At 39.2% G+C, this 20878-nt stretch overlaps 1 protein-coding gene across 1 annotated transcript; it reads right to left on the bottom strand.

Moving 5' to 3' along the window:
- Window positions 1-8839: 8839 nt before the first annotated feature.
- LOC121389662 (regucalcin-like) lies at window positions 8840-17528 on the bottom strand. The gene is made up of 5 exons (XM_041521311.1): window positions 17356-17528; window positions 14817-15002; window positions 12013-12228; window positions 10455-10598; window positions 8840-9079 (listed from the first exon to the last, which is right to left on the bottom strand). The coding sequence occupies exons 1-5, from the start codon at window positions 17516-17518 to the stop codon at window positions 8871-8873; spliced, it is 918 nt and encodes a 305-aa protein (XP_041377245.1). The 5' UTR covers window positions 17519-17528; the 3' UTR covers window positions 8840-8870.
- Window positions 17529-20878: the final 3350 nt, after the last annotated feature.

A 20878-nucleotide genomic window follows, 5' to 3' on the forward strand; every position in this document is an offset into this window, starting at 1 on the left:
GTTCAGAGATCTCTCCAGGTTATGTATGATGTTTGTTCAGTGATATATACAGACTATGTTATGTGCAGTGTTCTCTCCGTGTTTTGTTGATTGTTAAGTGATCAATCCTCTGGTTTCTGTTGTGTGTGCTAAATTATTTTCTGCGTCTGTTGTGAGTGATATACCATGTTACCGAGTTCTCTTGTATGTGCTATGTCATGATCATGGTATGCTGTATGTGTGTTTTTCTTCAAGTTCTGCTGTGTGTACTATGTCACGTTCAGATTCTGTTGTGTGTGCCACGTCATGTTCAGGTTTTGTTGTGAATTCTCCATTATGTTCAGGTTCTGTTGTGAGTGCTATGTCATGTTCAGGTTCTGTCGCAAGTGACTGGATAAAGGCCGCGGTATGTGGAAAAGTGCATATAAAATATACCTTGCTGCAGTCATAATTACCAAATGTTTAACATCCAATAGCCGATGATTAATTAATCAATGTGCACTAGTGGTGTTAAACGAAACAAACAAATAAACTGTCGCAAGTGCTATGTCACGTTCATTTTTTATGGTGATTATTTTCTCATGTTCAGCTTTTTGCTATGTTATGTTCAGGTCTTTTTGTCATTGAAGCCAGTGCACCACGACTGGTATATCAAAAGCCGTGGTATGTACTACCCTGTCTGTGGGATGGTGCATATAAAATATCTTTTGCTGCTAATCGAAAAGAGTAGCTCACGAAGTGGCGACAGCGGGTTTCCTCTCTGAACATCTGTGTGGTCTTTAACCATATGTCTGACGCCATATAACCGTAAATAAAATGTGTTGAGTGCGTCGTTAAATAAAACATTTCTTCTTCTGTTATCAATGATGTGCCAAGTTCTGTTGTGTATGCTATATATCATGTTCAGATTTTGTTGTGTGAGCTATGTTATGTTCATGTCCTGTTGTGTGTGCTATGTCATGTTCAGCTTATGTTGTGTGTGCTATATTATGTTCAGCTTCTGTTGTGCATGCTATGTTATGGTAATGTTTTGGTGTGTGTGTTGTGGCAATGCCGTGTTAACGTTCAACATCCTGTTGCTTAGCTTAGCTTAGTAACTGGTTTAACGTGTCCATAGTCCATATACCACTAGGGTTTCGAACACGCCTATCCCGAGTCCGGCCTCCGAAAGGATCGGGTGTCTGACTCAGGACAGGGATATTCTGTTGCAAATATTTGTTAACTATCTAGTTAATCAAAGTTCATAAATCTTGCTATCGTTTATGTTGATGCCACATTCACTTTATTCACCTTTTAACCTTACGTCTGATTACACTGTCTTTTGTTACTGGACTTTGTCCTGCATAACTTACAATGTCGTTTGTATCTGCAATATTGTTAATCCATGATGCCTACATTAGGGCAATCCTGTAGATATTCAAAGGCAGCTGAAAGGCGGAATTTGATCACCGTAACATATAATTAAATACATGTACATCCAAAATCAGTGTGATTATGCTTGCACTTTGGTCGTATAGACCACATACACCATTATTATGAATTAAAATTATATCTACAGATACAAATTACATGTTGGACACTTTGCTTCAATTAAAAACATTTCAAAATAGATATTTGTTTTTCAAGAAAATTCACCAAAATATGTTTATTATTATAATTATTGTGCACATAATATAGCAAACCATACAAATATTAATGTTACTGCAATCCTATTTATATATATAGACACCATTCTTGTCTGTTGCTAAATGGTTCGTTGCATGCAGTACCAAATGTTTTTCTTAAATAGACCGGACTCTCACAACGACAAAAGTCATATTATTTTTTAGGATTCAAGCACATAAAAATATTGACATAATGTACTTCGCATTTGTAATTTCTATCACAGACCGACAACAAAGAATACATATGTGTCGTAGTTGGCACATACGACCTATGTCAGACATAATTATATAACGAACTGTATTTAAAAAAGGTTTATTTACCACACACGACCAGTCGTGTTCACACAATGGACAGCAAGCAAATCGGAGGAAAGTCGTATGTGTCAGTTACGTCTATTTTCGTGCAAATTGGTATCTGTGATTCACTTATGACCATTTAAATCCTTCTGTATAAGCGATGCAATTAGAGACACAGCTACGATTTTTTGTGACAATATGTAATCGGGGATGGCGATTCCGAATATGCAAAAAGACGTTTTAGGTCGTATCTGCCACTTACGACCTTTTAGCTCTAACGCGACGATATAGTATGGTAGATTATGTCATAAATTTAACTTCCGTAGGATTTGAATGCCCAAATTGAGATAGGGGTGGATTCTGGCTTGGTTTTTTGTAAAGAATTAAAAAATGGACGGTAACAAATTTTCTGACCCCATTAAAGGGGTCAAATGACCCCAAAATTACCTTGACCTTTTTTGATTGCTGTGAAACATATTCCATTATTTCATTGCCTTTAGTGTCTAGACCCATAGTTTTGCGAATGGCAATTCTTTTAGGATATGGTTTAAGGTCATATGAGGTCAAGGTCACCAAAAAGGTAAAGATCAAATCACAAATACGAGATTTTTATAGTGAAAACAAGATATTTGAGTTTTAGCAAGTCATATTAAAGTACATACTAGTACATGTAACTACTACACACACAATTAGTGTTTTAGATCATCAGGGTCAAGGTCAACTTGATAAACTAATGTATTTCTGCATTCTTTCAGAGCTTTTACGCTTGCAGAATGACTTTAGCGGCGAGCAGAACCATTTTCCTAACCCCTTAGTTTTCTATTTTCAGGAAGGTAACATGGAAAAATATTATCTTCATGTGTTTCTCTTTCGTCAAGGTCAATCATGGTTCTTGAAATCAGCAGTCTCTTCTTTATTTTTCAGGCCATGGTTCATCATAAGCATGCGCTGTTGTCATCAGTATAGATTGTATAAAGTAGATGGTAGATAGCTTGTAGATAGCAAATCGAAATCAACATGGCAGATGACATTTCAGCTAGATGTGTCATATGCAACGAGGGAGAGACTTCTGGTCGCTTTGTGACTAATCCTAGCCTTGATATGATCACATCAATCAAGGACTATGCCGTAAAACGAGCTGAACTGGGTGAACCTGAACTAAAGCCTCTAGCTGATTACATGACAAACTTAACTGAACCTGAACTTAATCTGGTTCGGTATCATTCAAACTGTAGAAAAACTGTTGTTAACAAACTGCAAAGAGCAGCAAAACGGTCATGTTCCCCGGTTGACATGACAGCTCCGCGTAAAGTTGGACGTCCGTCAACTTCTGGTGATCGAAGTCGGCTTCGTAGAGCAAGCAGTTCAAAACCAAAGGAAAAAATGTGTGTCTTTTCACCATGTTCGTATGAAGGTAAGGAAGAGCTTCACATGGTAACAACTGATAACAGAAGACAAACACTTCTCGACATAAAGCAGAAAACAACTGACGACCACGTCAGAACGTGTTTATCCAGTCTTCATGAACCCAGGGATGCTCACGCTCAAGAAAAGTGGTATAATTCAAGTTGCATTCAAGATGCCCTGCGGTCACTTCCGGTTGTAAGCACAGCTCAGTCTGATTTTGATGTCAGACAGCGCATATTGTGAGGATGGGACCATCAGTATGACTGACGTAAACAATCTGTATGTAGGTATATTACATGAAAACAAAATGGAGAGAGCTGAAAACCAGAGGAAACATTTAAAGTCTCTTATAAGACAGCATATACCAAATGCTAAGTTTGTTCAACCACCACGTCGTAATGAAAGTGAAAATATAGTGTCGTCTGAACTAGTTGGCAAAGCTGTCGATGATTTCATTCAGCAGGATGTTAAATCGACTATAGATGGACTTGTCAAACTGTCTCGTACCTTGCGCAGAGAACTTCTCGAATATAGGGACAAATGGAAATTCAACGGAAAGCTGGATAATTTCAATAATCCGCCTCTTCTCCACTTTCTGCTCAAACAGGTTCTTTTTGGCCCTCATTTAAAACATGTAACTGGTAGACGAAATGTTGACTGTAAAAGAACAGTTGATATTCTATCGCAGGTCATACTACAGAATATCAAGACAGACCGTCAGGTGAGGCACAAGCCAAAGGGTGATACTGGTTTTCGGCAAAGGTCTGAAACGCCTGTTTCAATAGGCCTCCCACTGTCGTTACATAGTAAGGTTCGTGATAAAAGTCTGGTAAACTTGATATCCGATATGTATTTGGGCAGTTCATATGATAGTGTATTAGAGTTGCAGAAAAGAGTTGCATGTGGGGTCATAGAGAGGATGAAAGAGACAGGAGGCTATGTTCTTCCAAGTTTCGTGAAGAAAGATAAATCTATTTACTTCGCTATTGATAACATAGACTTTTTGGAAGACACAGCATATGGACAAAACACACTGCATGGGACTCTAGTTGTGATCAACCAAGAGGATGGTGAGGGGGAAACTATCAATGACACACTTCAAATTCCCGAGAAGTCGTGGCCAGCCTCAATTGATGTTATCTACCGTGATGAGCCAATCATTGTACCAAAACCAGTCAAATTTGAAGTGTACGACATTGAAGATGGCACGGATTTACTGTTGGATTATGAACAAAAGGACCGCGCATGGGCTCTGGCGAACTACCTTGGTAATAAAAGATTGCAGCAACCTGGACAACACAACTCATCTGAGGATGGAGCAGACGAAGAAACTCAAATGCTTTCGGAAGTCGAGGACCTGATTCTAGTAGACGAACCAACTACAAGTTCTGGCCAACGAAGTAGCATTCTGGAGGTATCTCAAGAACCTATGAAATCGCGAAAAACCGGGAAGGAAGACGTTTTGCCAACATGGGCAGCTACCAATTCAATTCTGAAATGTAGTGAAGGGATTGAAATTAAGAGGACTAACAGTTCACCAATTGCTCCCATATTCAAGCAATCTCCAACTGATTATGCAACTCTGTATACTGCTCTCTTGCTCACTCAGGAAGTATCAGCCGTTGTCGTTGGCCCAGAAAGGAAGACTGTAATCACACTTGATCTTGACCTCTATGAACGGCACTCAAGATACAGCAGTCAACAGGCAATGATAACTGGGTGCTACGAGCTGGCGAATTGCATATAACTATGGCTGCTTTACACGCACTAGCAAAATACACTGAGGGCAGTGGTCTTGACACAGTAGCTATTGAGACATCAATATACTCTCCTGCAGCTTTGCGAGCTATCTTCACTGGAAAGGCATTCAAAAGAGGAGTAGAATACCACATAATGAATGCGCTGGCTTGCTTTTACATGAGATTTGATACTATCCTTGGCAAATCTCCTCCTGGTCCTCTGATATTCCAATGTGAAGAGCTCAGAAAGAGCCTGCATGGTCAGGATCAATATGGCACAAAAGCACATACAGTTGATTTGACATGAAACCAACTTGCTGTCGATTGCCGGTATGTCTTTCCGGTATGCCAATGGCTAAAATCAGGCTCTTGAATGACGGTCAGGGTGATCAAGGTACACTGAGTATTCTTATATCATCCAGTTAGTATATTCAAAATATGTTGCAACTGCCTGGATGATGTCAAGTTCAATATTTGACTTGCTTCCGCTAACTTAAAGGAAGATAACGTAGGCCTATCAGATATGTACGATAAGCACATGTGACCTTGACCTTTGAGTGTGACCTAGACCTTAAAATTAGTTTAATTATATTGCCTGATGTTAATACTGTAAGGGCACTCACTTATATCATCAAAATCATTGCATTACATAACATGATTTGCCACTATCTGTAACAGAATGGTCAGAAAAAGGTCAAGATCATTAAAAGGTCATATGACCCCTTTAAAAGGACGGGAAAATTTGTTACCATCCATTTTCATGATTATCATATCCAAATAAAACAAAATCCACCCTTAACTCAATTTGGGCATTTAAATCCTACGGAATGACATAACCAACCACACTAATATACAGGTTTTAAAATTTTGTTTGATACTTAAGCCCCATGAATCCTAATGTTGGATCATTTAAGGAAATATTCGACTGAATATCAAGCATTGCACCACCCAGGCTGGAAATATACTTATCCACAACCGTCATGCATAAGCGTACGAAACGGGGGGGGGGGGGGGGGGGGGGGGAGAGAAAAATTCATTTGGCCGGGTAGGAGACATGTATTGCTTTAGCAGTACGCTCGGAATGCTTGTTACTTATTTGTATGTACTTGTATATGTCACATATTAAATAAATCCAAATTTGATTGATAATGTGTGGTGGGATCTGTAAAAATAAGTATGTCCTATATTGGTTCGACTTAAAAGTTAATGTGTCTTGTCACGATCGAATTTTTAAAATGTTACATTGTTGTCTTATATTTCTGTCAATAAAATTAATCGTTTAAAACAAAATATGTCTAAGTCTAAGTGTAAGGAATAGGTCTAACAGCTGCTTAAAGTAATCGTTTAATGCATCAAAAGTAATAAACGGACACTATTCAGGGGTACCGGCCTCGGTGGCGTCGTGGTTAGGCCATCGGTCTACAGGCTGGTAGGTACTGGGTTCGGATCCCAGTCGAGGCATGGGATTTTTAATCCAGATACCGACTCCAACCCCTGAGTGAGCAAGGCTTAATAGGTAGGTGTAAACCACTTGCACCGACCAGTGATCCATAACTGGTTCAACAAAGGCCATGGTTTGTGCTATCCTGTCTGTGGGAAGCGCAAATAAAAGATCCCTTGCTGCTAATCGGAAAGAGTAGCCCATGTAGGGCGACAGCGGGTTTTCTCTCAAAATCTGTGTGGTCCTTGGCCATATGTCTGACGCCATATAACCGTAAATAAAATGTGTTGAGTGCGTCGTTAAATAAAACATTCCTTTCTTTCTATTCAGGGGCCTAGCTTGGGATTTTCAGGTGGTACCCAGACTTGTTCGGCGATGGAATAAAACGCTATTGGCTGTGCGTTTACATAATATATTTTATTATATATTTTTTTTTTGTAATCTCAGGTCGTACGCAGCTGCGTACCTGCGTATATGGAAGCTATGCCCCTGCTATTATATATGTAGCTATGATCTAAGCAAAAGCAAATTCCTTCCAAGCACACAAGGTGACTAACTACATACTGGGGTTTCACTCTATATACAGGCCTACTAGTGTACACACAAAATTCAAATAAAGACAAAACTTGAAAGCATAAATTTATTAAAGTGTTTCATACAGAATTATAAATGAATGTGTGAAATAAGCAAACAAGGTACTGAAGAAGAATTACGCTTCCTGTAAAAATATATTGGCGTCACAAATGCTAAAATATATCCGTTCAATGCGCTCTGTCACGGATGGTTGACCTAATTATTGACCTAACAAAGTATTATATGACAATATATACATTTGATTTGTACCTAAAAGTACTTTATGGAACCATCTACATAACTACCATATCACACTTATTATTGATATTTTATAAATATAAAAGAATTGAATTATGGGTACGGTCCATAATTCTGAGAAAAATAACGGCTATTTGGAGAGCAGAGGTGTGACGTATTATTTTGAGTCATGTGACGGGCATTCTCCGAATAACCGCAGTGCCAAAACGATTTACCAAGCTCGTGTAACGAGAACGCTTGACCGTCCTCTGCGGCGTAGGGTAAATAGAAAGAAAAAAAAACCCAATAAAAATAAGTTATTAAAAATTAATAAAAACATGTACTGAATTATATTAAGCTTATACACAATCTAATTAAAATTAGCTCCACTATTACATGTGGATCTAACAGCAGCCAGTTGTAGCTCATGTCCACCAATCAAAACCTTACTTGCACCCCCACCGCGATTTTACCAACATTATAATACATGTAATAATAATAATAATAATAATAATAATAATAGTAATAATAATAATACACAATTATTATTACTATTACCACTACCACTACTATTAGCCTACTACTACTACTATTATTATTATTACTATTATTATTATTAGCCTACTACTACCTTTTTGGGGTGGAGGGGCAGTGTTTTATCTGGAGGATTTTTGGCTATAAAAATGCAAGATTAACGTGCGTGCACACACGCACAAACGGCAGGCTGAACTTGTCCCTGCACGTAGAACTGGATTCAACTGGGTTAAGTAATAATTAGCCAACCTTTGGACGACAAAACATGCAACAGTACACTGTTTTTTACGCTATACGTTAAAACCGAAATACCACTTTGCGAACCAGTCAAAATAATTTGCACACGCGCCTAATAATAATAATAATAATAGGCCCTAATAATAATAATAATAAATGGTGAGTTCATGTTCCGACTGTTTATTATTTTATTTCAGCGTATTCGCGGTTATTTTCGTCATGAATTAATATATTTTTTATTATTTGCCATGTATATAGCCGACCCTCATTTGCCAAGTCTCTATACATGGCGATCGTTTATATAAAATCCACAAATACATTATACGGTTGTCGTATATATAGCCTCATCACTTCTGTTTTTCCGTATTTTTACGACTTTACAAGAAGACTTCCAAATTTTAAAAATGAAGCGTGTCGTGGAATTCCCTCGATCGTAGTTTAATTAAAATGTTTTGGATCATACAATAACTAGGTTTGGTATTCCAAATGAATGTAATTTCCATTTATAATGCATATTTAGAGAAACAAGGCCCACTAAATCCGTGATTGAGCTCCTTTAACAGGTCATATTCCTTATATATTTAAAAATATAAATGACCAATAATTTTCAAAAACATGAAATATAAATGACTGATATAAACTAAAAATTATGGAATATTTTTTATTTATTTTATTTTATTTTATTTTTTATTTATTTATTTTGGGGGGGGGGGGGGGGGGGGGGGGGTCGATTGTCTAAACAATTCCAACACTGGTAACCGTTTATCCCTGAAAATTATTGGCTTGTCTCCCCTTAGCCCCAAGTCCTGTTATTTTGAAAACGCTTCCTGACAACGCTTCCGTTGTTTGAAGCTGCTCCTCTGAAAATCCGTGTCTACAGGAAGTGACGTACAGATCATCAAGGTTAGCCCCGCCCCATGCCACGGACGTCGTTCTGCTTGCTGGTATCTTCACCTCGCGTAACAGCTTACCTAGGAAGTAATATATGCGATCCAATTAAATTGTTTTTTCTGTTGCATTGGTCCTAAACGGGACGGGACTTAGACCAGTGGTAAAGTGCTCGACTGATGCGCTGTCGGTCTAGGATCGATCCCCGTCTGTGGGTCCATTGGATTATTTATCGGGACAGCCAGTTCACAACGAATGGCATATCAAAGACCGTGGCATGTGCTATCCTGTGTGGGATGGTGCATATAAAAGACCCTTTACTACTAATGAGAAAATGTAGCGGGCTTCCTCTCTAAGACTACACGTCAACTTACCAAATGTTTGACATCCAATAGCCAATGATCAATAAAACGATGTGTTCTAGTGGTGTCGTTAAACAAAACAAACTTTTTGTTACACCAGTTGTGGAGCACTGGCTGGAATGAGAAACAGCGCAATGGGACCATCGACCGGGGTCGATCTTAGACCGACCGCGCATCAGGCAAATGTGTTACCACTGGGATACGTTCAGTCCCAGATAAGGAGTAGAGGTGCGAAGGAGAAAGTTAAAATAAATAAATAGTTGTACTTCAGGTCAGGTCAGGTCAGGTCAGGTCATAGGGTTTTACGTGCACATTCAGAACAAGCTGTTGTAGCGCACTCCGTCCGTGACATGAAAGGTGTGGGGGGGGGGGGGGGGGAGGAGAGGAGGGACCGCCTGCACTGGCAGGTGCAAGAGAGCACCAGCAGCCCGATTGAATCGGTAGCAGGCGGGGGTGTACTTCAGCAAATGTTATTAGTCAAATGAGTCACAGCTGATTATATAGGACACGCCTTGCTTTCTAAGAAGGTGGGTTCGAAGACATGGGATTCTGAGTAGAAGCCTTTCAACAATTATCAAAAGAAATAACATTGATTTTGACAGAAAAAACAACAACATTGTTCCGCGTTTGTGATAAAAACGATTTTGATGCAAAACCGTATTTGTCTGGTTGCAGAAAAATCGCTATTTTGACCTATTTTTGAGAACGGTAACCAATATTTTCAGGGTCGATGACATTAATGTTGGGCAATTAGGTCATTGGGTCTTTTTTGTCTGCAACTCAGCTTTACAGAAAGTAACCCACGATCATAAATTTCAAGTGTAGGCCATTTCTGTGGAAAGTAGGTCACACCGTCGCAATAAAAATTTGTTTTCTTTAAAAGAAAAAGAAAGAAAGAAAGAAAGAAAGAAAGGCGCACACACACCAAAGAACGTAAATACGTTAGCTAACAAGTAGCATCATCTTCACAAGCTAAGCAATCATTTCGTATAATGGTACTTTGGCTTGCGAAGGTGAGGTAACATACACATAGAAACAACAAAACCTAAAAACAAAATGATATGGAACTAACATTTACTAGTTGGACCATACTGACCTGTCTCGGAGTCAAAGCACACCACTTTGCCAGCGTTGTAACAGGCAATCCAAATCTTGTTTTCAGTGTCCATTGTCATACCGTCTGGCAGTCCGAGTTGGGGTTCCGTACCCTCACCAAAATCAACTGCTGTTCTCTGATTGCCTAAAAAGGACACACGATGGACGCTAGCTTAACATCTCAACACAATTTTTAGCTAAGGGCATTAAGTGATAACTGGGTACAGAATGAGTTAATGTATTAACTGTGGTATTCTTAAAATAAGCATCAACATTATATAGCCAGATACAAAAAAAAATATCTATCTGAAGCATTAACGTTAAGAAACAAAATAATTCAACTGCTCATAAAACTCTTTAATAAATGGACAAAAGTCACAAAACGTAATTTTTGTTAAAATCGTAAATTCACCATTCGTTCATTTCATTTAATGCTATTTTCGTGCTTATATTCAATTAAGGTCCAAGCACGCTGTCCTGATAAACACATCTCATCTGTCTGGACTGTGGGTTTGTGGTTAGCTGTTAGAGGCTAGTGAAAGAGAAAAGGGTGTAACGGCCTTACACCTACCCATCAAGCCGTTAAACTCGCTCTGGGTACGAGCCGGCACCGTGAGGCGAAACCAGTACCTACCAGCCGTGATGGCTTAACCTATACACCACCAAGGCTCGTAATCATGGTTATGGTAACACTAAGTCTTAATTGGTCTAGAATGTGAGCAGAAACTCCGCTGCCATCACATTATGACACTATAGAGACTAATACTAACGAACAGTTGCAATGCATCTGCAATATACCTTTTCCCATAAAGACAACAGCGTAACAAATGACTGGTAAAATAAGCAACAGGGTAAGGCACAAGGGAGACCTTTCGTTATTGAAATGTTCTCCACCAGGAATGTATTGTAGGCTAAGTAATCATGGTTATGGTAACACTAAGTCTTAATTGGTCTAGAATGTGAGCAGAAACTCCGCTGCCATCACATTATGACACTACAGAGACTAATACTAACGAACAGTTGCAATGCATCTGCAATATACCTTTTCCCATAAAGACAACAGCGTAAGTGTTTAGAAGACCTTGAATGTTATAGTCCTTAATTTCTACAAGACGCTTGATATGAAACAGATTGTGAACTTTCGGTTGTCCCCCCCCCCCCCCCCCCCCCCCCAAAAAACACAAAAAAAACAACTTTTTTTTCTCTAAAGGAAACATCAGTAAAGGGTAATATTGTGGGGCTTCTGTCCTTTTTAAAAAACATAATAGCAAGAACAATTCATATCTCTAACGGATGATTGTCCTATTAGCCACAGAAGAGTACGTAGAACAGACACTATGCGTCACGGGATTTCGCGTCCTGGTTGGAATTAAGGGTGTGTAGTTAGTACCACGAATCAAACCCCGAGTTGTCGTATATAGTCAATATATATATATACGACAACACAGGGTTTGACTTGTTCCATCTAATGGTATTAAAATTTAAACACCCATAAATTCCAACTAGGACCCAAACGCCCGTGTTATGAGCAACCAATGGTGGTTACTCTATGCACTTACTGAGGGACCCAGACTCCAAATCATAATCAAATGCGTAGACCTTTCGCACTGTGGAATCAATGAAGAACATAGTTTTGTTGTCACTTGTCCAGTCCATTCCATTAGAAATATTAATCTTGTCAACGTGTTTTTTTAGGATCCTCTTCGTGTCCAAGGAGTAAAGAGCTCCCAATTCAGGCGCGACAATTCCAGGAGAAAGCTCTTTGCCCATCGTGCCTTAAAACAATTATTATATCTATTATATCGTGTTAGTAAATTATTATTTATGCTGGATAGCTAATGGTAACATTGAGCAACTTCTTGATATTTTTTTTTATTCATTTATTATGCTCTGGCTCTTGATTTGTGTTATCTGGTAATGAATATGAAAAGTCTGGTATTGATGATGATGATGATGATGATGATGATAAGGAGGAGGAAGAAGAGGAGAAGGAAGGGGAACAGAAGGGGGAAGATGGGGATTAGAAGGTGGGGGAATAAGGTGGAAGAGCAGGAAGAGGGTGAGGTGGGTGAGGAGGAGGAAAATACGTTTCAGGAATCAGGCACACGCCCGCTGTCAAGAGCATTCAATCCAGTTGTCTAAGCTGCCTACCATTGATTGGTTTAAATGTTACTGTGACAGAGGAACACCCCGCTGCCCACTCTTACATGCCCACTCAGTATATATCTGAAATACTAATCATCCAACACAAACAGCAGGCCTACTCTTTTATTATATATCTGAAATACTAATCATCCAACACAAACAGGCCTACTCTTTTATTATATATCTGAAATACTAATCATCCAACAAAAACAGCAGGCCTACTCTTTTATTATATATCTGAAATACTAATCACACACAAACAGCAGGCCTACTCATTTATTATATATCTGAAATATTAATCATCCAACACAAACAGCAGGCCTTCTCTTTTATTATATATCTGAAATACTAATCATCCAACACAGACAGAACGTCAGACAGGCCACTGGGAAGGTGATCGCAGATTCTACAGACTGTCTATTACTAAGTTATATCCGTCTTTAGAATAAGGACACCGTGTCAAAGTTATCGTACATATAATTTGGATGACTAGTCTAGACTATTATGTTGTTATTAATGGTGTCGAAATAAACTGTTCCTGTGACCAAGTGACATTAACTAGAGGTTCATTTATCAGTTACGTATGGAGCTGAACTAAGGAGTGGATGTGATATGGGCACAAGAATACAATTATCTCACAGTAGCTAGTGATTGATATATCTATTACGTTTGGAACCGACCTAGGAACTGGGTGTACTCTGATCACAGGAATTTAATTATAATCCAGTCAGGATCGGGACATAACTTCACTTCAGGGTAGTAGTGTTGGTATAAAGTGCTCCTACTGACAGTCGCTAGTCCCTATCTGCGTCCAACACAGCCGAGTGCTATAACAACCTGCTCCGAACGTGCACGTTAAAACACTTGACCATTGACTAATAGGGCCTCCACGAGTCCAAAATATTGGACTCGGGTACTCGATGGTCAAACTCTACCCGGACCCGAGTACCCGACACCTACACTAGTTGATAATGAGACTAAGGAACAGAGTAAAATACCATTATGCATTTTAATTACAGCGCTGAACATGGATGCCGCCAAATGATGCCATTGTATTGCGTTCCGCAGATTCGACTATTGTTTTCCCTCCATGTCTCATAACCTATAATGCAACTGGCGACAAGCGTATAGAAAAATGACGTAAACATATAATTAAACGAGCGCTCTTCCTTGCACGGGTATCGAGTCTTGCGAGACTCGGCCTGTGCCCGAGTACTCGTGGCGACTCTATTGACTAGATAGCAACTAACCATTGACCACAGTAGGCTCAGTGTGTTGACTCTTGCACAAAGGATCCGTGGTTAATACGTTTTTGTTGCGAATATATAGCTATGAATGTTTCTATATATATTTTTTTTTACTAATTAACATACATAATGATATGCAGAGACTATACATTTGGCGCCAAGACTCTTTTAAGGGGACACCGGCCTCGGTGGCGTCGCAGTTAGGCCATCGGTCTACAGGCTGGTAGGTACTGGGTTCGGATCCCAGTCGAGGCATGGGATTTTTAATCCAGATACCGACTCCAAACTCTGAGTGAGTGCTCCGCAAGGATCAATGGGTAGGTGTAAACCACTTGCACCGACCAGTGATCCATAACTGGTTCAACAAAGGCCATGGTTTGTGCTATCCTGCCTGTGGGAAGCGCAAATAAAAGATCCCTTGCTGCCTGTCGTAAAAGAGTAGCCTATGTGGCGACAGCGGGTTTCCTCTAAAAAACAGTATCAGAATGACCATATGTTTGACGTCCAATAGCCGATGATAAGATAAAAAAATCAATGTGCTCTAGTGGCGTCGTTAAATAAAAACAAACTTTACTTTGACTTTAAAGGGACAGACCCTAGTCTTTAAACACTAAAGCATATTTTTCACTATTAGAGTCGTTTTTGATAACTGAAATCAAACATTATTTATATTTTATTCTTTAGATTATCCATTTCTGTACAACCGAAGTGTTTCTGGTCATCCTGGTGTTTGTAGTATAAAAAACAGAGAGCATTTTTCATATTTTTAAAAACGCACGTGCGTCTGAGAAGTGGCGGTTTATTGACTTGAGTTCTAGTCTATTTTTAAGGATATTTCCTGTTTTAACGTCACAAACTCTTCTTTCACTCTATTGTAACTTTATCCAAATGAGTTACAGATTTGTAAATTAACTAAACTTGTGTCCATTTTTTTTACACGGGTTTAAAATACATTTTCTTTTAAATCTCACCGGACCACAGTCTGCCGCGCGCGTCACACTTCCCGTCATTAATCTGTGTGGGCATTCCTTGTTCCATTTCCGCCCAAACTGTCAGTTTCTCAGATCCCCAAGTTTCCAGATGTGAAAGGCTGTGGGTTGTACCGATGACGTAGCCACCCTCTGCACACGGCACTATTATAGACACTGTTGGATAATCTGTAAATATATTAAGAATACCTAAAAATGATCCAAAATTATTTGTTCAATTAGAACATGAGGGTTAGTGTTAGTTTTAAACTTAGAATACCAATAAACATTCTGGGTGGTCTTATATTCTTACATATAAGGTGCGATGGAACATGGGGGTGGGGGGGGGGGAGGGCGGGACGTAGCTCAGTGGCACAGCCTGCTGCGCGATCGATCTAGGATCGATTCCCGTCGATAGGCCCATTGGGCTATTTCTCGTTTCAGCCAGTGCTCCACGACTGGTATATCAAAAGCCGTGGTATGTACTATCCTATCTGTGGGATGGTGCATATAAAGATCCCTTGCTGCTAATCGAAAAGAGTAGCCCATGAAGTGGCGACAGCGGGTTTCCTCATTCAATATCTGTGTGGTCCTTAACCATATGTCTGACGCCATATAACCGTAAATAAAATGTGTTGATTGAGTCGTGAAATAAAACACTTCCTTCGATGGAACATGTATATCCTAACGGACTCGATAAACTATGACAAATAAATAATAGTGGAAATGTCATAGGTTTTTTTTTTCAAATACGATATTTATTTTAACGAGTTGCAACGAATTGCAAAGAAATGAGTGATAATATGGTTTTCACATATCATGAGTTGACAAACATCGTATGCGAAAACCCCCCAAAAACCTAGCACCCACCATGAAAAGGTCTATTCATGTTTCCTAATTTTTGACAATATCTTTCGCTTTTTGTTAATATTTTTCTCTTATTCGATCGAAATCTGTCAATGTGGCACAGGCCTGCAAACACCAGCAAAGGGCGTAGGCTGGGGGGGGGGGGGGGGTTGGGGTTGGGTTCTGAAGACACCCCCCCCCCCCCCCCCCCCCCCCCCCCCACCCCCCCCCCCCCCCCCCCCCGCTGAAGCAAATGGTCCGCTTCCAGAACTAAAATATACAGGTTTATACAAATGGTTTTTATACAGGTGGTGCAAAAACAAAATAGAAAAGGTCCACTTGGTTCATATTCGAATCCCCCAGGTCCAGCTCACGCTACGCCCCTGACCAGAACATATCCTATAACAATGTCCACCACACAACTCGGAGAGAAGCCACTTCTGACCGCATGGAACAGACCTACATCAGAAGCTCTGGTAATCCAGGGAGGACTTGCAAACAACTGCCCAATTCATCACTGAGATCGGAATATCTGTATGAAGACAATTTTCACAAATTTGAACGAAGTAGAAGAAGATCGAAAACACGTGACGCCATAATATATTTATGCAATGTTTCGAGATGTAATTGACCATAGACTTTTAAAAAGAAATTTCAATCAAAATTAACTATTATTTAATTTAATTCTGTGAAAATTTGCCTGACAAAGCGATCGTCCCCCAACCTCTCCCCCCCCAAAAAAAAGCCCCCCCCCCAAAAAAAAAAAAAAACCCAAAAAACATACAAAAGACCCCACACAAAAAAACCCAACAAAAAATAAAATAACAACAACAAAACAACAACAACAAACAAACACAACATGAATTGAAGCTAAACTTAAAGTCATCGAGATGAAACTGTGTCACCATTACTCAGAGCCTGTTTAAGGATCCGCGGGGCCTGTAGCACAAATAACAGCGGGCCCCCTTCCCAGGGTGTATATTTTGCAACCCCATCAGAGAGAGGGGAAAAATGACCTGGGGAAAATAAACGTACACATCACCGCGGGGTCCTCTGAAGGTTGTACTATACCAAATAAAATCACATAGGTGACCATGTTAACGTTTGTGTTTAAAAACACTATGCAATATATCAACCAAACTATGACCCATATATATCGGTACTATAACCCCTACCTCAAAGTATTAACTGAAGAAAATGGTACCTTTCATGCCTCATTTTCGGTATAACCAGATGTTTTTACAATACCCCTAGTTTCGCACAAAATTTGAGTACTTTTTTTTTTACAGAAAATTGCATACATTTTTTGCCCAGATAAAACTAATTAGTTTTTACAACCAACGCACTCACATTTATAACCAATCACAGGACGTGTGGTGTTAACTTCTCTATCAAAAGTTCGGTGCACCTCGAACTTTGACCCAGCCAGATGTTATTTAGTTTAGTACTACATGTGCTACTAGGATAAACCGGCTCTGCCAATACTTGGATTCCTACGCAATCAGTTTAAACATCTTATCCTTTTTTTTCCCAGATACAATTGTTTTAATTACTTTTTTTTTTAAATACTATCAGATACAAGGGTAATGACTTTTTACTGAATATCACATTTATGTTTTTTGTAGATATATATAAGCCTGTATAGTTATGTCATAATATTTATGTTAGATCTCAATACATAAATGCTTCTACTTACCAAAGTGCATTTTACTGTCCTCCTTGGTTAGAGAGTTCCACTTGTGAACATCCCCTCGTTTAATATCGACATAGAAGAGCGACTGCGAGGCAGCGTCCCAATGCGGACCTTCTCCGATGGAGGAACAGGAGTTCTTAATCACCGGCTCAACAGTGTATGACATGGTGCTCCAACAAGTCCTGAAACGTATTTTTAAAAGTTTGTTTGTTTTGTTTAACGACACCACTAAAAAAAACAAGAAGATTTATTAATCATCGGCTATTGGATGTCAAACATTTGGTAATTCTAAAATTGTCTTAGAGAGGAAACATTATTAGTAGCAAGGGATCTTTTATATGCACCATCCCACAGACAGGATGCATTATCCAGGATTTGTCAGCACGGTCCTATGTTAGTTCATCAAGATTAACTTTGGCTACAAGTGCAAGCACTACCAAAGGTTAATCCTGGGGACGAACAACGCCATTAGCGCCCTTCCGAGCAATTTTGCTCGGAACGGAATTCAATCCGAATTGCGGTCAAACTAAAAGAAAAACGACTGTCATCACGTTTGCCAGTACGTAAAAAGTTACTGTTGCCCCTTGCTCGCCACGAGGGGCAACAGTAACGTTTTTACGTACTGGCAAACAAGAGAGAAATATGTTTCATTGCCACCCCCACCCCCCACCCCCACATACCCACCCCGACGTTTTCAGAAGAAAAAAACTCAGAAAAAAGACAGGTAAGTAACAGTTTAAAACTTAGTACTTATGTTTTAGTTATTTTTAGAGAAATTTATTAACTTTTTTTTTCGTTAAGGAAAAAAAATAAAATATATATATATATATATGTATGTATGTATGTGTGTGTGTGTGTGTGTGTGTGTGTGTGTGTGTGTGTGTGTGTGTGTGTGTGTGTTCTATTAATTAATAAATGTTATTTTATTTTACTTTAATCTCATTTATTTTATTTTATTTTATTTTATTTTATTAACTTTAATTAATTTTTATTTCATTTCTATTAATTAATAAATGTTCTTTTATTTATTTTATTAACTTTAATTTATTTTTACTTTTTAAGTTATTTTATTAACTTTAATTAATTTTTAGTTTTATGGTTTTTGTTTTATTCATTATGGAACGAGAAATGACTTCACCGATCCTTTTCCACATACAAGATGGTTCCGAGTTTCATTTTCCTCCCATAATGCACCGCGCGTTTTAAACCCAAGTCATACAGTCGGTCGTTTTTCCTTTAATTCAAAGTGAAGATCGTTTCAAAGTAAGTATTTCTTAGTCTGCATATACCCGAAAAAGATCACACTACACGATTAGGGTGGGAAAAGATGGTGTCAGTCGCTATTTCGACCACAATTCCGTTCCGAGCAAAATTGCTCGGAACGGCTCTGTATTTGCTAATGGAAAATGTCGCCGGCACTATAAACTCAATGTGCATTTACATTCGAGTTTATTTTTATGAACTAGGTCCTATGTCTAATGTTATTAAGAAAATTACTGCTAATAATTAGGATTTTTTGTTTTAGGCAGCTGAATAGCGCACTGCACTATTGTTAATTCAATGTATCAGAACAGACATAATTTCAAGAAATATTTACACATCAAATTGTGCATTTTCAGTGCCTTTGAGTAAAGGCGTATGTTCGATACCACAGAAAGCCTGGATAAATGCCTGCAGGACAGCACATGTCATGGCCTTTGATACACCAGTTATGAGACACTGCATGGTTGTGATGGAAAAATAAAGTAGAAGAAGAAAAAACAACAAAGAAGAAAAATAGTGGACTACCATCATTTTACCCAACAATCGATATATCTAGTTTTAGTGGACAGTTATCGATATACCTCCAACCAGAAATTAAGCAACTTAAGCCTCCCCCCCCCCCCCCCCTGCCCCCCATAAATTAATTTTCCGACTGTATGTCGACTAATTTTAACAATATCAGTAATGTATACTTATGGAAAGAAATAGGGGAATTGTAGACCAAATTTAATTTACTACCAACGTAGCAATGTCTGTATTTCACTTATAGTTGTAATATGAATTGGAATGTCAGTTGACTGTAATGTTCAACTCACTGTCATTAACACTGTCAAGTTGCGACACTATGGATTGAGGGTTTGCTCTTTGTGTGAACACAAGTCCACCACTGGAGGACGAAAATGTTTGGGTTTTTTGTCTACGCTACACACATAAAGATAACCACTATTACTAATACACACTACAGGAAGAAAAGTTTGGTAATTTTGAGAAATAGTCATCAGAGGATGCCCACTACATTCTTCCTAATGCAGTAAGGGATCTTTTATATGCACTTTCCCACAGACAGGAAAGCACATACCACGGCCTTTGACCAGTTGTGGTGCACTGGTTGGAACGAGAAAAAACCTCAATCACATTTCCAAAATGTAAGTACGATTAATTGAACAAGGACGGACATCTATCTCATTGCAATTGAAAATATAAATTATATCATGTCGATTGCGTTTTTATTTTTCTTTCTTCCGCGGTCGGTCTAGGATCGATCCCCGTCGGTGGACCCATTGGGCTATTTCTCGTTCCAGCCAGTGCTCCACAACTGGTGTAGCAAAGGCCGTGGTATATACTATCCTGTCTGTGGGATAGTGCATATAAAAGATCCCTTGCTGCTAATCGAAAAGAGTAGCTCATGAAGTGGCGACAGCGGGTTTCCTCTCTCAATATCTATGTGGTCCTTAACCATATGTCCGACGCCATATAACCGTAAATAAAATGTGTTGAGTGCGTCGTTAAATAAAACATTTCCTTCTTTCTTTCTTTCTTTTTTTTATGGGGGGGGGGGGGGGAAGGGGTAATCTACCCGTAGGAACTGGACGAGGGAATGGTAGGACGAAAATTTTCAGTTTTTTGTTCTACGCTACATAAATAAAGATAACTACTAATACACACACAACAAGAAGAAACCCGACAGTAGCCCCATTCAATAATGTTCCGGTTAAATACGTACGTGCTGACGGGTTTCTTCATGTAGTGAGTGTAATCGTGGTTAATATGTGAAATATTTGTTATCAGCAAAGTCGAAAATGATCGATCAGTCTAAAGGTATTTACCGTCAAACATTATTTTCGTTGTATTAGAGCGAAATTCTTGACCTATCGTGTGGTAGTCCGGTTAGCAGCCTTTCCGTGTCTTCAGTTAGCCTATCTGGCGGCAGAGAGCGATAATAACCGTCTAAATATACCGTCTAGCTCTCGAAAGGCAGAGTAAATAGCCTAATACTACACTAAAATACTGCTATAAATAGCGTGTGTGTGTGTGTGTGTGTGTGTGTGTGTGTTCGTCTGACCTCTCCCCCTGCCCCAGCCAACGCCCATGTGACCCCCAATGCCATCATGATATAAACTATCGGAACACGATTATACTGAACACGTCACATCGGCCAACGCGGAACTGTCGATGTGTTGTCAGTCCGCGTCACCGCTCGATACTGACCCGTTATATAAATACCCGATACAGACTACAATACACGGTATAGTGCGCTACATCA

The sequence above is a fragment of the Gigantopelta aegis genome, chromosome 15 (genome assembly GCF_016097555.1).
Source record: "Gigantopelta aegis isolate Gae_Host chromosome 15, Gae_host_genome, whole genome shotgun sequence".
NCBI lineage: Eukaryota > Metazoa > Mollusca > Gastropoda > Neomphalida > Peltospiridae > Gigantopelta > Gigantopelta aegis.

What these genes read in the sequence shown, in the direction of transcription:
- LOC121389662 (XM_041521311.1), bottom strand. Translation starts at nt 17,518, where the DNA reads ATGTCATACACTGTTGAGCCGGTGATTAAGAACTCCTGTTCCTCCATC. An exon ending in GGACAGTAAAATGCACTTTG is followed by an intron (nt 15,003 to 17,355) that starts GTAAGTAGAAGC and finishes ATATATTTACAG; the next exon opens with ATTATCCAACAGTGTCTATA. An exon ending in GTGCTTTGACTCCGAGACAG is followed by an intron (nt 9,080 to 10,454) that starts GTCAGTATGGTC and finishes ATTACTTCCTAG; the next exon opens with GTAAGCTGTTACGCGAGGTG.